Genomic DNA, 14,534 nt, shown 5'->3' on the forward strand with positions numbered 1-14,534 from the left:
TCAGAGTTCTTATACTTTATAATTATTAATTACATACTTATTGTAGTCACGAATCCGTTTTTATTTCAAATTATATATATTTTCGTTTGGAAATGGACAATTCGAACAATCATTGGAAAATCATGTAAAATAGTTTTTTTTTATGGCAGATGGTTTCGGATAATAACAATAATGTTAGGTGTTTTCACCGCAGTCCAACAGTAACAATATCTAGTTTCAGATGTATTATTGAAAAAGACTTGAAATATGAAAGGTGTATTGTGTGTCGACATAAAAGGCACCAAAAACCCTTTCGTTCGGTAGCATAAAAATGTTTAAAAAAAATATGTATATATATTTCATGTACAATGTACCTATACAGTATTATTCTTTTGAAAACTGAACCACTGCAGAGTCGTGTTACTGGGTCCCTGTGGATTTCCATGGGTGCCCCCGTTGCTCTTATATTTTTGGAAATAATAATTGCATCCAACTCTTTCATATTCATTCGTACATAATATTAAGAACATTATAAACAGAATTGTAGGGCGGGATGAATGCACGATACCGATTTTATTTTGTACAACATTCTAATTCCTATGGAAATATATATAGCATTGAACAATATCATAATATAATATGTGATTTAACCTTAAATTTGAGAATTATAATCATTGTAATACAGATCATATAAATACTGTTTGATGTCCGTCTTAGAATGATTACTAATTTATAGATATTTAAAATTACAACTTGTCCTTTTTGTTATGTTAAATACATTATAGGTATATAATATAACTGTTGCAGCCATATGCAGTTAATACTTAATTCAGTACATATACATTTGTACATGTTATAATATGTATTACTTATACATGCCTATTCAATAATTATAGTTTTTTATATGGAATTCAGAACAATAGAATAATAAACCAGAAGTTGTTCATTTAATCCAATTCTCGATGGGTACTTAAGACGCATTAACACTGCATGAGTTCGTCATACGCTATACTGCGCAGTGCAAGTTATAAAACAAAAAAAGCACTGTAGGCATTCTTGAACATTGCAGTAATAAAATGCATTTGATTATACTTACCTAATGAATTACCATATATAGTTTTCTAGTATTCTACATTCTCCATGCAGCCCCAGCAATCATTTCGTTCATTTTTTGTTTGATATTAATTTTGTATATGCTTTCAACACAAATTACGTGTTAAAATTTTGATCTGCACACGGAAATCCGATAACTTATAAAGTTTCGATTTAACTATTTTCTAACAATATTTTAGTGTATAACATTATATTAATGAAGAATAGATTTCTATTGAAAAAAAATTATTTTATCCTAGTCCCTGCAGTATTTCAATTTTACATAGGTACCTGTTATAAATACATATGTTATTTACAGTTACAAATAATTTGCAGTAAACTTCGACCAATATAAAATAATGTTAACAAGGTTGGCTGGAATTTATGCGATCGCGCAGGGTTTTGTTAAAACAAAAAAATTGTTCACTCGCAAATACGAGTAGTGTAGACTTTTCCACGTGAACAGCTCCGGTGTGCGTATAAGCACCCAATGGCACGTTCCGTACATAACTGTTGGCTGTAAGTATATATTAAAACCAAGTGCGGAAAACACAATAAAATAAAAAATTAAAAACTGATCGTAGGTCAGGTCTGCGCGAAACGTGCTTCGGGTTATATTTACACTCGTAAAATATCGTTCAAAATAAATATAAAATAAGAAATCTACTATTACAGCGTACGTTGCGCTAGTAAATTTTTTTACGAGAAATGTATCAGTGTTGATTGCATTTTGTGTATGGTCTCTTATCTGGATACTTAGAAAATACCATTCGACAACATTACCACTTTTTCAATGCCTGCAGACACATGCAGATTAATACTGCATCGGATCTGGAAAGAAATACGTAGGTAGATCCCTACCTATACATATATATATAATTCATCTGTATTTGATTTTGGATAAAAAACAAACAAATATCAATATGCTCAATGATAATAGGTATCAACTAGTCACTACTACAGAAGTTTTTACTACTTAGTAATAATGGCTAGTAGCATTGATTTTATAAATACAGTATATTTTAAAATCAGTTCTATAGCATTTACACCAATATGGCAAAATCTATAGTCAATGGTCTATATTCTTTATCTGTAAACATCACAAAAAGCCACCTGTATGTGTTATTATTATATACATATTTCAAAAATTGAAATTAGTTTTATTTGATCACAAATATATATTAAATTATATAAAAATATGACCCTTTAGAGTTCAGTGTATTAACCCGCCATCATGATATTATCGAATACCTAATATAGTAGATGTAATTAATTTTGATATTCATCCTCGAATTTTAATTCCGATACAATACGTCATATACTTACTCTTAAATAAATACTAACAAAACAAGTTAGACAAATAGGTAATAAAAAAAACATACATTTGGTATTTATTTATTACAATTATAGTTGTTGAATAATCAAATAAAACTATGCATCATAGGTACGAATTATACGAATTCAGAATACGAATTTTACTATAAAATCATGACCATAAACATTTACCTTGATCTTAAATCAGGTTAAGTTAGGTTTTTATTGGTTATCTTTCATGTTACAATCATATAATATTTTATGATTTCTAATCAAATTCCAAATCGACTAAATCTACTAACGAATTTCATCTTAACTACCCTGTACCTATATTTAATTAATAATCTTAGGTAGGTATTTAAAATATTAAAATAATTAAATGACAATATAATTTTTTGAATAAATTTATTTTTAAGTTTTTTTTTCGCAAGAAAATATTTTAAATTCATCGATTTTAAAAGGTTATATTATGCAGGCCACACACCGACATGTCACTAAACTAGACAGTTTTTGTTAGATTACATTATTATGTACCTATTACTTGTGTTTAAAGATTCAAAAACAATATTGCGATAAGCTATTATTTCACAACAAAAAAAAATTAGTTTTTATAAAACTTATATGCAATGTTTTAATTGATATTACTTTTGTCCTGTAATTACATGGGATATACTGAAAATACTTTTATTATTTAACACTTGTGATTTCTAATTTGTTCTCTCGGGTACAAAAAAATGTTTGGAAACTGTAAATATTAATAAGATCGAATATAATATGTATGGTTCATTCGACTAATTTTAGTATACAAATATATAAAGTAGGTTATATAAGTAGATATATAAATATGTTATTGTAATAATGTATTGATGACTAACAACGATTGACGGTATAGTAATTTAGTATTGTTCCAATCTAAAATACCATAACAGAACTAAACAAGAAAATAATGAAGAATAAGGATTAATAATATACTTACACGGCCTTTACACTAAATATAAGTACCTAACTATAAGCATGTACCCGTAACGGAACAATATAACCGATTGTTCCAGAACGTTGTTAATAATTCTATAACGCAATCATGCGGAACAACACATAAATAAACTTTAGATTATTCGTTCCGGAACGTACATTAATGGAATTTATATAAATTTATAATAACATTTTATTTTTGCAAACGTCAAATAACTTAAGTCGTTAAATCTACAATATTATAATATTTAGGTGATTAGAAACTTAATTAGAATAATATATATTATTATTATGTGTATTAGTGTATAATTATAATGTATAAATAGGCATATTGGTATAAACAAGGATTAAACGTATTAATAATAGGTAGGTTAACCCATAACCCATGTTAAAAACAAAATATGCTCGTCTAAATGGCTATAGATGTTTACATTACAGAATCCGTTTTCACTAGGATAGCGAGGAATGAGGATCACTAAAATTCACTACTTTGCATAAACATAAGGCATAACTAGAACTAAAACTTTGGGTCGCTAAAACTATATTATACTAAGGTTACGATACAAATGACCATTTATCCTTTTATTTACGATATTCTGAATGATAAAAATTAATGATTGAAGATGAATAATAATTATCTATCTAACACGTATTTGATATTATTAAAGAAATTTTACTTGTCTTCGATTACAATTTATTAATTTATTGCCTATTATATTGTTTTTATTTGTTATAGTTATATTTGTGGGTAATTTAGGTAGGTATACATTTGAAAATCGTTTTTTTGCCATGCAATTCCGTATTCATATTTTTATTCGTCGCACACACTCGCACTATAAAAATCGAATGGTCAAAACTCAAAGTACATAATTAATCAAGTTGCTTGAGGATGCTAATACAATATTTTAGGGCACTACTCACCCCTAACCACCACCAGTTAGTTGTGCCTATGCGTACCTCCTCACTAATATATTCCTATAAAATACAGGGCGTGAAACTACCGCACCGTGACTAGCGTGACTTCCCGTTTTTCTCTTTTAGCTTAACGAATTATCGGGAAAACGCGGTGGACCACTCTACGTAAATATATTTTTTTGGTCAACGATTCAAAATGTAAATAATTTATAAGTTATAGTTTATATTAATATACCTATCAACGAGATAACTTGATATGAGGTGATATTATAGAATTAAAAAGTTCATTCAGTACGATTACGAGACATAATAACGATACATTTTCAGATTTCACAAGTGACTACTGAAAGAAACTATAAACTTTCATTAGTTTCAAAGTTTTCATAAGTTTAGAAATGTATTATTATTAGGTAACTCATATTGTGTTTGTACTTAGGGCTAGTTGTACCATCTCTGATTTAAGTTAACCGGAGTTTAATCGGCCAAATTTGCACGGTTAAATATCTGTTATCAGCTGATTAAGCATAATCGGAGTTTAACCGAAGACGGTACAACTACTACAACTGGCCCTTAACGTTGTACCTACTTATCCAGTGGCGCAACCAAGGGGTTCATAACCCCCCCCCCCCCCTCATCCTAAATTGATCCTAGTTGCGCCACTGTAGTTATCTATTATTCATGTAAAATAAGAATTTTTTTGTGACACGGGCAGGTAAGTAACCAACTTACTCACCTATATAATATATATAGGTTAGGTTAGGTAGGTTTTAAGTTTATAAGCATATAAGTATGTAAAACACATTATTAATTTGTAACAAATAATCAACAAATTGTTATATTGTTTATACATTCTATGTAAGTCACAGATATACACAGATATATATAATAAACTATAATAATAATAATTTATTATATATATCCATAGACCTTATACTATATAAGGTCTATACTCTATGTATATATCTGTGCGGATCACGGACTAAGATATAATGGACTGGCATCGAATAGTCTGGGGGAGTAAGTAGGAGGGACCGAGCATCAAATGTTATGTTCTCTTCACCTCTCCGCCATCATACAAAAGTCCGAATGATTAGAACGCCATCTAGTGGTAATATTCTACAAATAGGCCGCGAGCAGCCAGCAGCGTAAAATTGGTTATTCTTTTGATGCAATGTTTTAGTGCTTTTAGCTTTAGCCTGTTAGTACTTTGTAGTTCCATTTTCCATTGTATTGTAAATATTTGTAATTTCAAATTTATAATTATTTTGAGATTAATTTTATCAATATAATGGGCGTGTAGATAGCGCTAAAATCATTCGGACTCAAATTCCCCCCGCACTCCCGCGTCGCGATACATTTTCGGCTCACAGATATATTGCACTCGATGCCAGTCCATTATATCTTAGTCCGTGGTGCTGATATATAACGGTGTAGATAACCGTGGTATAATATAATGATATTATATATGTATGTATGTATATATATACAGTATATATGTTCATGAAAATGATATTATTATAGGTGATACGTCACCATTAAATATAGTATATTTAATCAATGAGCAGATGGTAGCTTTATTAGATATTTCTTTATGTGGTTCTGGTATAAAAGTTATCCTCTATACCGTGCATAGATAATATTATCTATCATACCATGTTCGTGTGGTAAGACGACGTGTGGTACGGCTATAGATAATGTTATCTGTTATTCATTTGAATAAAAGATAACATTACAAAATAGTAAATACAAGGGTGATGCTAATTGATAAGTCATAAATCAAAATTACAATAATATTATTAATATTAATCTTAAAAGATGAATTACTTGTGACTTGTGAGGTGTTCGAAACTTCACTCTTCAGTACGTAATTGTTGTAATCATCAGACTTGAGTTCTTTAAAAAAATATTAAGACGTTCGGCACTATAGATATCTTTAGAAATCTTCGTAAAAATGTAAATATTAATTATTTTACTGTATTTTATTAATTTATAATGTAAATATTATTACTGTACACAATTTTAAACAATTTATGTAACTATGTTGGTGGATTTAAATCGGATTCTCACTAAATTTCCTACTAAACACTTGGTGTACTGCTTTGCTTATGGATCTGGTGTATTTCAACAGGCTGGTCGTACGGATCGTGCAATGGTAGACCTAATATTTGTTGTAAACAATACTCACGACTTTCATCGAGATAATTTAACAATTAATCCAGATCATTATTCTTCGATTCGTTACTTAGGACCATCGGTCTTATCAACCGTTCAAACTTCATTTGGTGCTAATGTGTATTTCAATACACATATCACAGTAGGTAATTTAATGTTCAAATATGGCATTATAGATTTGATAGATTTTCGTCAAGATTTACAGTCATGGTACACACTATACATAGCTGGTCGGCTTCACAAGCCTGTGTTAATGTTACGTGATGAAGGATTTAGTGATTTGGTCATTCATAATCTAAGAAGTGCTGTGCATGCTGCACTACTTCAGTTACCTGAAAAATTTTCAGAAGTAGACTTATATACTGCCATTGCGGGTCTATCATATCGGGGAGATTTCCGTATGATTATTGGTGAGGACAAGAACAAAGTGGCAAACATAGTACAACCTCAAATAGAAAAATTCAGGGCATTATATACACCAGTTTTTAAATCAATGAACGATAGGCTATCCATAAATTCATTTGTAGAACAAGACAAGAGTTTGGAGAGCAAATTGTATCATTTACAAAGGTTACCACAAAATTTAAAGAATATTTTATTCAGATCTTATAAGAACAAATTGAATAATGACAGAATTTTAGAAGAATTAGCAAAACAAGATGATGTCAGTAAAATTGTGCGCAATGGTATTAGTAGAATAGTATTTTATTCAAGTCTTATGCAAAGTATAAAAGGAATACCAACAGCAGGATTACTAAAATCTGTCATCTATAGCTATAGCAAATTAAATAAAATGGTTAAATCTATGTTATTTTAACTGATTAGATTACTTTTATGAAAATAGTATTGTTATGTTGTTATATAATTGTATTTGTATTAGGTTAGTGAAATTAAACTTTATATTATTGATATAAAAAAAAATTATACGCTTATAATTATTTTTTAATTATCAAAATGTTTTTCATTGCATTCATACATATAACAATGGTTTAAAAAAGATAATTTTATTTTTTTGACAATAATATTAAGTAGGTATGACAAATTACAAAACAATAATATGCATTATTTGTTATACATTTATAACTTCAAAAACTGAACTACCTATCTACCTAATTTAATTATAAATATAACAATTTTTTTATCTTATATGTTATATGAACTTTTGCTAGGTTGTGCAAACAACCATTAGCTAATGGTCCCTTAAACAAGACTTAGTGCACATAATATACCGTATACACATTGACGCTATGGTGATAGTGATAGCCACATCACAGTGGATGATTTTCGTATAACTATTGAATTGTTTGTTTGATTTAAGTGCTTACATCTTGAAGTTTTTAAACTTAATTTGATTTTGTTTTAATTAATTATTATTCGTTATTTAATATTTAAATAACCATCTAAATGAATAATGTCCGAACCAGTGGTAAGTGCAATGATTAGAGTCATTGGTGAGATGATTGTTTTGAAACAAAAACAAAAAACTAAAAGTAGAAAAAGAGAATGGGTAAGAAAATGGATAGGAAAAAGATGTGCCTTAGGAATTTCCAACACTCTCATTAAGGAACTTGCTGCAATGCATGCAAATATGCAAGGAAAAATTATGATATATGCATCAAAATTTGAAAATATGCAAAAAATATATTATAATATGCAATTTTTTCTATAAATAAAAAAACATATTTACAATAAATTAGTATAAATATTTCGTTAAATTTTATTTAAGCTGTGTGATAAAAAATTAATACTAGGTATATAAATATGAGATAGTAAATGATTGGTAGGTGTATTGATTATACGTATATTGATAGTCAGGTGATTTAATCCCTAAATAACCTGTAAATTTATTGCATTGAACCATTTGAACCACCAAAGTTTTTTAAATATTTTCGACATCCAATCTCTGTCCTCCGACATTAAAAATATTTACCTTACTAATTACTATATTACATATTTAAAATATTTATCTTACTATATTATTTAAAATATTTATCGATCGAAGTTTGTTTTTTTGCGTCAAGTAACTCCATAACCATATTTTCATATGAATAATGCTGCTCAAAACCTATTTCATCCGCCTGGTGCTGAACAGCTCTCCTAAGGATACTTAAAGCTTCTACAATTTCCTTGTTTGATGGCGGTGCCAAGGGTGCCTCGCTGTTTTTTTCTTCATCATCAGTATTGGCCCGTTCAATTGTTTGAGGATTCATTACCGCATTACAAATCTCTTCTTCTGTTTGAATCTCTGCCACATCGAGGTGTGAGTCCACATCAACCCAATCGCCATAAACTTCATCCGAGAGATCGACTGGTAATGTTTTCACTCCCTTAAAACAGCGTGGGTTCTGACTCTTACCTATTACCATCAATTTTCGTTTTTCCCCGTTCTTGGTGACACAACACATAATTGTGAGTCGCTCTTTGCTCGTTTTTGCCCCTTTAGCTTTGTCATTTTTGAGTGCGTATGTGTGTTCAGGTAGACGGATAACCGGTGTATATGTCAACTGACCTTCGTCTAATTGTTTCAAATAACTGATGTACTGTTTCAATAATCCGATTTATTTTAAATGTTCTAATATACGGGCAATCCGTCCCGGTATATTTAGTTTCAATAACGCGATTGTATCAATAATCCGTGTTTCTAATAAGCGGCTTCTACTGTATTTGGTAAGCAATCTACAGAAGTTGAGAGAGGTGAACTAGATAAATTACGAACACTACGAATACGTGCTTCGTTAATTTTTAATTGTATTTCTTGTTGTAAGACAAGAGCCTCTTCTAACGGAAGTTTGGACAACTGAAGACCAATCAGTTGTCCAAACATACCAAACTTATTATTTTATGTGTGTGATGATGAAACTTCTCTGAGTGCTTTAACTGCGTCGTTTAAAGAAGTATCTATTTTTTTTTTTTTATTAGATTTTAAAAAGTTTTTTGATCCTTTCGAATATTGACAGGTGTTGAAGTGATATGTTCTTCATGTTCTTTTTCATTATTCGAATTTGAGGTTTTATTTATACATTCTACTTCTGCCATCTGTAAAAATAATATTAATTATTGTATAATATCTGCAAAATTTACATATTCATTTTTAACTATAGTTATATTCTTATTTAATTTTAAAGATACAAAAAAACCAAAATGAGTGGAAAAATATTTCAAACGAATTTGATATCAAATGGAATTTCCCATCATGCATAGGAGCACTAGACGGGAAGCATATAGTGATTCAATGTCCACCAAATACTCACTCACAATATTATAATTATATGGGTATTTTAGTATTGTATTACTAGCTTTGGTTGATGGTAACTACAATTTTACATGTGTTGATATTGGCAGCTACGGGAACCAATCAGATGGATGGATTTTCGCCAAATCAAATTTAATGAAAGCAATTGAAAATAGTAAATTAGAAATTCCTCCTGAAAGTGTGATATTAGGTGATGAACTAAAATATAACTATTACATTTCAACTAAAAACCTATCTGATGAAACCGTATCCTCGTAAATTTCAACAACCAGTCAAAGAAAAAGTGTTCAACTACAGATTATCTCGTGCCAGACGTATAGTTGAAAATGCATTTGGGATACTCTCAAGTCGTTTTCGGGTTTTCAGAAGACCCAAAATTCTTGCACCACACACCACAATAACACTTATAAAAGCTGCATGTGCATTGCATAATTGGATTAGAAAGAACAATTGTGAACCTTGCATAACAGTTGATGTAGAAGATCATGAAAATCAATGTATCATTTCTGGAAATTGGAGAACTGGTCAAAGTTCTGAGAACTTATTACCATTATGCGCCACACAAGAGAGAAACTTTATTCAAGGAGCTCGTCTTAAGCGAGATGGACTTGCTGATTTTTTTATGGGAGATGGGGCTGTTCCCTGGCAGTACAATATGATTCAATAAAGTATTATTAGTTTAAGTTGAATAATCATTAATGTATAGTTAATATAATTAATATAATAAATAATAGTATTAATACCTAATCAATATAATTAATGTATAAGTATTTGAATAATGTAATAAAATAAACATATTATGAATTACCTAACCAATCCAGTTTGTATATTATAGATAATATATAATCACTTAAACTTAGGTAGATGATACAAATTTTTAAACCTATTTTCAATTTTTTAAATCTAAGAATTAATGATTTTGTCCAAGGTACATTCATACCACTTTGGAAAGAATGTAATTTTTTCAGACCTTAATACTAATTTTTTGTCTGATATTAATTATAAGACCAAAGTACAATACTCTCCCTATCTATGAAGTACACAAATCAAATTAATAAAATAATCAACTCATCAAGTTTGATTCAGTCTGCATATTTAGATCAACATTTTTTCTTAAAAAACTGTCGGCATATGAGAACCATTGTAATTTAGGCTTATATATATCACTTGTCCCAGATCCTGTTCTCATAGATTTGTTTATTTTCGCAACTTCCCGGTTGTACGTACCACGAATACTCCTAATTTTCGCACGAAGTTCTTTGATGTTGGCAAGACAAGACCTGATATGGGTAACAATTGTTCTTCGGCTGCATCTCTTTTTAATCGGTTATGAAAATCTGGTATGGTCTTATTCCACAAACATGGATGTTCTTCATAGCTTTTAAGAGATTCTATAATGTCAAATAGCTTAGAGGACATGACTATTCACTATAATTTATGATATTTAAAATTTAAAATTAACCGATTACACTCTAGTAGACACGTGCTATCACTATGATAACACAATAGATAACACTATGACAGTTTAAATGAACAGTGTTTCCACGATAACAGTCTACGATAGGTGCTGTGATGCAAGCGCGATAGTAATGCCAACTATCTAGCTCAGCCATAGACATAATAAGATCTTATTATGTCTATGAGCTCAGCAGATAGTGTGACAGTACTATCATAGTGTCATGACAGTTACTACCAAATAATTTACACCATGACAGTTCCTTGCCAGTGACTGTCACTGTCGTGACTGCGACTATCAAGGTTTACTGCAGATAACTGCCAATTTTACTGCCATGTAAATGAGCCTTAAACAGTTTGGACATAAAATTATCGCCAAAACGGGTTTTAATAAACTGTTTGCTATTGGTACCTCCGCGAAAACGCGCTTATAGATAGCATTAACTGCTTCTTCTAAGTCCGACGCGTGAATACTAAATAGCCTATGTGAAGTGCGAATCAACAATGGGTAAAGGTCGAGCAGAGCCAGGAACCCCAAAGTATATAGCGAACAAGATCAAGTCAAAAGGATTACAAAAGCTGAGATGGTTTTGTCAGATGTGCAACAAACAGTGTCGCGACGAAAATGGATTCAAATGTCACACAATGTCCGAATCGCATCAACGGCAACTGTTATTGTTTGCAGACAATGCGGGACGTTACCTGAGTGAATTCAGTTATGAATTCTCCAAGGGATTTTTATTCCTGTTGAAACGGCAGTTTGGTACCAAAAGAGTGAAAGCGAACAAAGTTTACCAGGAATACATTTCAGATCGAACCCATCTGCACATGAATGCCACTCAATGGACAACTCTAACTGGATTTGTCAAATGGCTAGGGAAAACAGGTACTTAATCATACATAAATATAAAGTACGTAATGATCTGTATTTACTTTCTTAAAAGTATCTATAAATCTTGAATAGTTTTAATTTTAAATTGTTTTCTCTCTCTCTTTATTCTTTAAATTATTATTATTGTTCATATGAATTTGTGTGGTAATAATTCATTTTAGTACCTACATGTGTTCAGTACTCGGTACTTGTTTTAACATTTAACTTATGTAGTTATGTGGTACTAGTATCCTCCCCCCCCCCCCCCTCAGCAGTGGCGCCGAACTATTTTTTTTAGGTGTGGCAATGGACATTAATTTATACCCATCCACCTACTTCTTCACAGTATGAAAAATAAGACGTAGGGGCAGAGCCCCCCACACCCCCTAGACACTAGCGATTTTTAAAACTACAAAATATTATTTTTACAAAAAAATTATATTATTTATTGTGTTATTGCATTATTTAATATTTTATTATATATATTATTACCTATTAACATAATATTTTTTTTAGCACTGTACTGTATGATGTAAAAATATTAATAACTGATTCAGAGTCAATGTCAATATAATTTTCACATGATATTAACATCAGACAGTCCACTTTTTCTTCTGCCAAACTACCTATCAAATAAATCTAAATTGATATCTAAATTTATATAAAATTATATTATCCTTGTAACAAAAATATATTATCTCGGATAACACCAATAGTTTAATACTAACAAGGTATCGTATATTCGTGTATATTATGTTAAACTCTGTATCGTTTACGTAAAATACCGTGAACTAGCTGTAGCTGCTGTTGTAAGTTTAGAAATTAATTAGGTATAATATTGGTAATTTATCATAATATTAAAATATAGTTATTTGCTTTTTACACCCTAGGACCCTCTGTAATATTATGTCGACTGCTCCATCATATCTTAATTATAAAGTTGTAGAATTTTTTATACATGTACACCACCAATGTTAGAGGGTACCTACTACCCACCCCCTAAATTAGGTTCGGCACCATTGCCCCCCAGTAGAAAAAAAATGTTGGCAGCGTTTGGGTTGGTTTTACCTATACCTATATTCCTCTAGTAAAAATTTTTTACCGAAGTTCCCCTCAGTAAACATTAATTAAAATAACATGCTCTATAGGTAATGACTATTTTATTTTAATTTATTATCTTAAAACATAAATTAATTATTTTTCAGTTTCGAATATTTTTGAGTAAATGAGCAATTATATCAAAATAAAAATTAAATAGGTATCAATTGCATTGAAATTAACATTATATGTTACAAATACATTTTAAATTAGTTCCTATACTATATTCTTAAGCTGTTATTTGTTTATAAGGCATTCATGTTTGATACATTTTAAGGAAAAATATTTAAGTTAGGTTACAATACACATAAAATAAAAACGTTTTTATTTGAATTTTGTTATTTTTCAATTATTTATTATAATAAATTTATTATTTACATATGTCAATTGTTTTCTAATTTATTTTCAGGTAAGTGCGTGGTTGATGAGACAGATGAAGGCTGGTTTATAACATATATTGACCGTGATCCAGCGACAATCGAACTCGAAGAAAAAATGAGAAGAAAAGAAAAAGCAGAAAAAGATGATAAAGAACGTGAAACAGATTTTTTACAACGTCAAATCCGAGAAGGCCAAAAAAAAGAGTCTACCGAAAAACCATTAAATGATGACAACACAAAAGAACTTATCAGGGAAGAAGATGCAAAATTATCTTTGAATTTAAAAATTGATGCTTTTAAAAAACCATCTGTTGCTTCAATTAAAAATATATTGAGCAAAGCCGGTTCTGACCGCATGTCTATGATATCTAAATCAAGCAGTCGTAAATCTGAGAAACGAAAAATATCTGCTCTTGAAGAAATTATACAAGAAGAGACAAAGAAAAAGAATTACATGAGAAAAGATTATTGGCTATTAGAAAATATTGTTGTAAAAGTGACCACTAAAACCTTAGGTCTAGAATATTTAGGTAAAAAAGGTGTCGTTATCAAAGTAATGGACAAATATGGTTGCATGGTAAAATTATTTGAACCAAGAGTAAAATTAAAATTGGATCAAAATCATGTTGAAACTGTAATACCAAATGTTGGAGGTAGAGTAATAGTGGTGAATGGTATGCATGTTGGACGAGAAGCAGAACTTATAAAAATAGATGCAGATAATTTTTGTGCTGATGTCAAACTCAAAAGTGGACCAGCTACTGGTAAAATATTAACACGTTTACCGTTAGAAGATCTGTGTAAACAGCATATAGCAGAATAGTAATTTTTAGTGTTTAGTAATACAACAAATTAATTGTAAATAATGTGTACATTTAAAGAAAATAAATATGATGAGACTAAAATACCAAGTACTTTATTTAAATATTAAAAAATAAAAATGCATCAAACATTCAAACAAACTGAAAGAATACCTTTTATAATCAACTAAACCCATGTACAGGTTCAAAAACAATGTTCAGCAATTGCTACA

At 29.9% G+C, this 14,534-nt stretch overlaps 4 protein-coding genes across 4 annotated transcripts; 3 read left to right on the forward strand and 1 right to left on the reverse strand.

The window, feature by feature from the left end:
- The first annotated feature begins 6,017 nt into the window (after positions 1–6,017).
- Positions 6,018–10,509, forward strand: LOC107163051 (uncharacterized). The gene is made up of 2 exons (XM_015510276.2): positions 6,018–6,225; positions 9,570–10,509. The coding sequence occupies exon 2, from the start codon at positions 9,936–9,938 to the stop codon at positions 10,362–10,364; it is 429 nt and encodes a 142-aa protein (XP_015365762.1). The 5' UTR covers positions 6,018–6,225; positions 9,570–9,935; the 3' UTR covers positions 10,365–10,509.
- Positions 6,222–10,509, forward strand: LOC107163050 (phosphatidate cytidylyltransferase, mitochondrial). Its single transcript, XM_015510274.2, has one exon. It carries the CDS (start codon positions 6,311–6,313, stop codon positions 7,259–7,261), a length of 951 nt encoding a protein of 316 aa, XP_015365760.1. The 5' UTR covers positions 6,222–6,310; the 3' UTR covers positions 7,262–10,509.
- On the reverse strand, positions 8,977–11,263 carry LOC107172712 (uncharacterized). The gene is made up of 2 exons (XM_089225154.1): positions 10,925–11,263; positions 8,977–9,480 (listed from the first exon to the last, which is right to left on the reverse strand). Exons 1-2 carry the CDS (start codon positions 11,114–11,116, stop codon positions 9,367–9,369), a joined length of 306 nt encoding a protein of 101 aa, XP_089081280.1. The 5' UTR covers positions 11,117–11,263; the 3' UTR covers positions 8,977–9,366.
- A 132-nt stretch (positions 11,264–11,395) lies between these two features.
- kin17 (kin17 DNA and RNA binding protein) lies at positions 11,396–14,406 on the forward strand. The gene is made up of 2 exons (XM_089225153.1): positions 11,396–12,038; positions 13,531–14,406. Exons 1-2 carry the CDS (start codon positions 11,657–11,659, stop codon positions 14,322–14,324), a joined length of 1,176 nt encoding a protein of 391 aa, XP_089081279.1. The 5' UTR covers positions 11,396–11,656; the 3' UTR covers positions 14,325–14,406.
- Positions 14,407–14,534: the final 128 nt, after the last annotated feature.

The sequence above is a fragment of the Diuraphis noxia genome, unplaced genomic scaffold, assembly GCF_037042655.1.
Source record: "Diuraphis noxia isolate RWA-SAM2 unplaced genomic scaffold, SU_Dnox_SAM2 contig0004, whole genome shotgun sequence".
Classification (NCBI taxonomy): Eukaryota; Metazoa; Arthropoda; class Insecta; order Hemiptera; family Aphididae; genus Diuraphis; species Diuraphis noxia.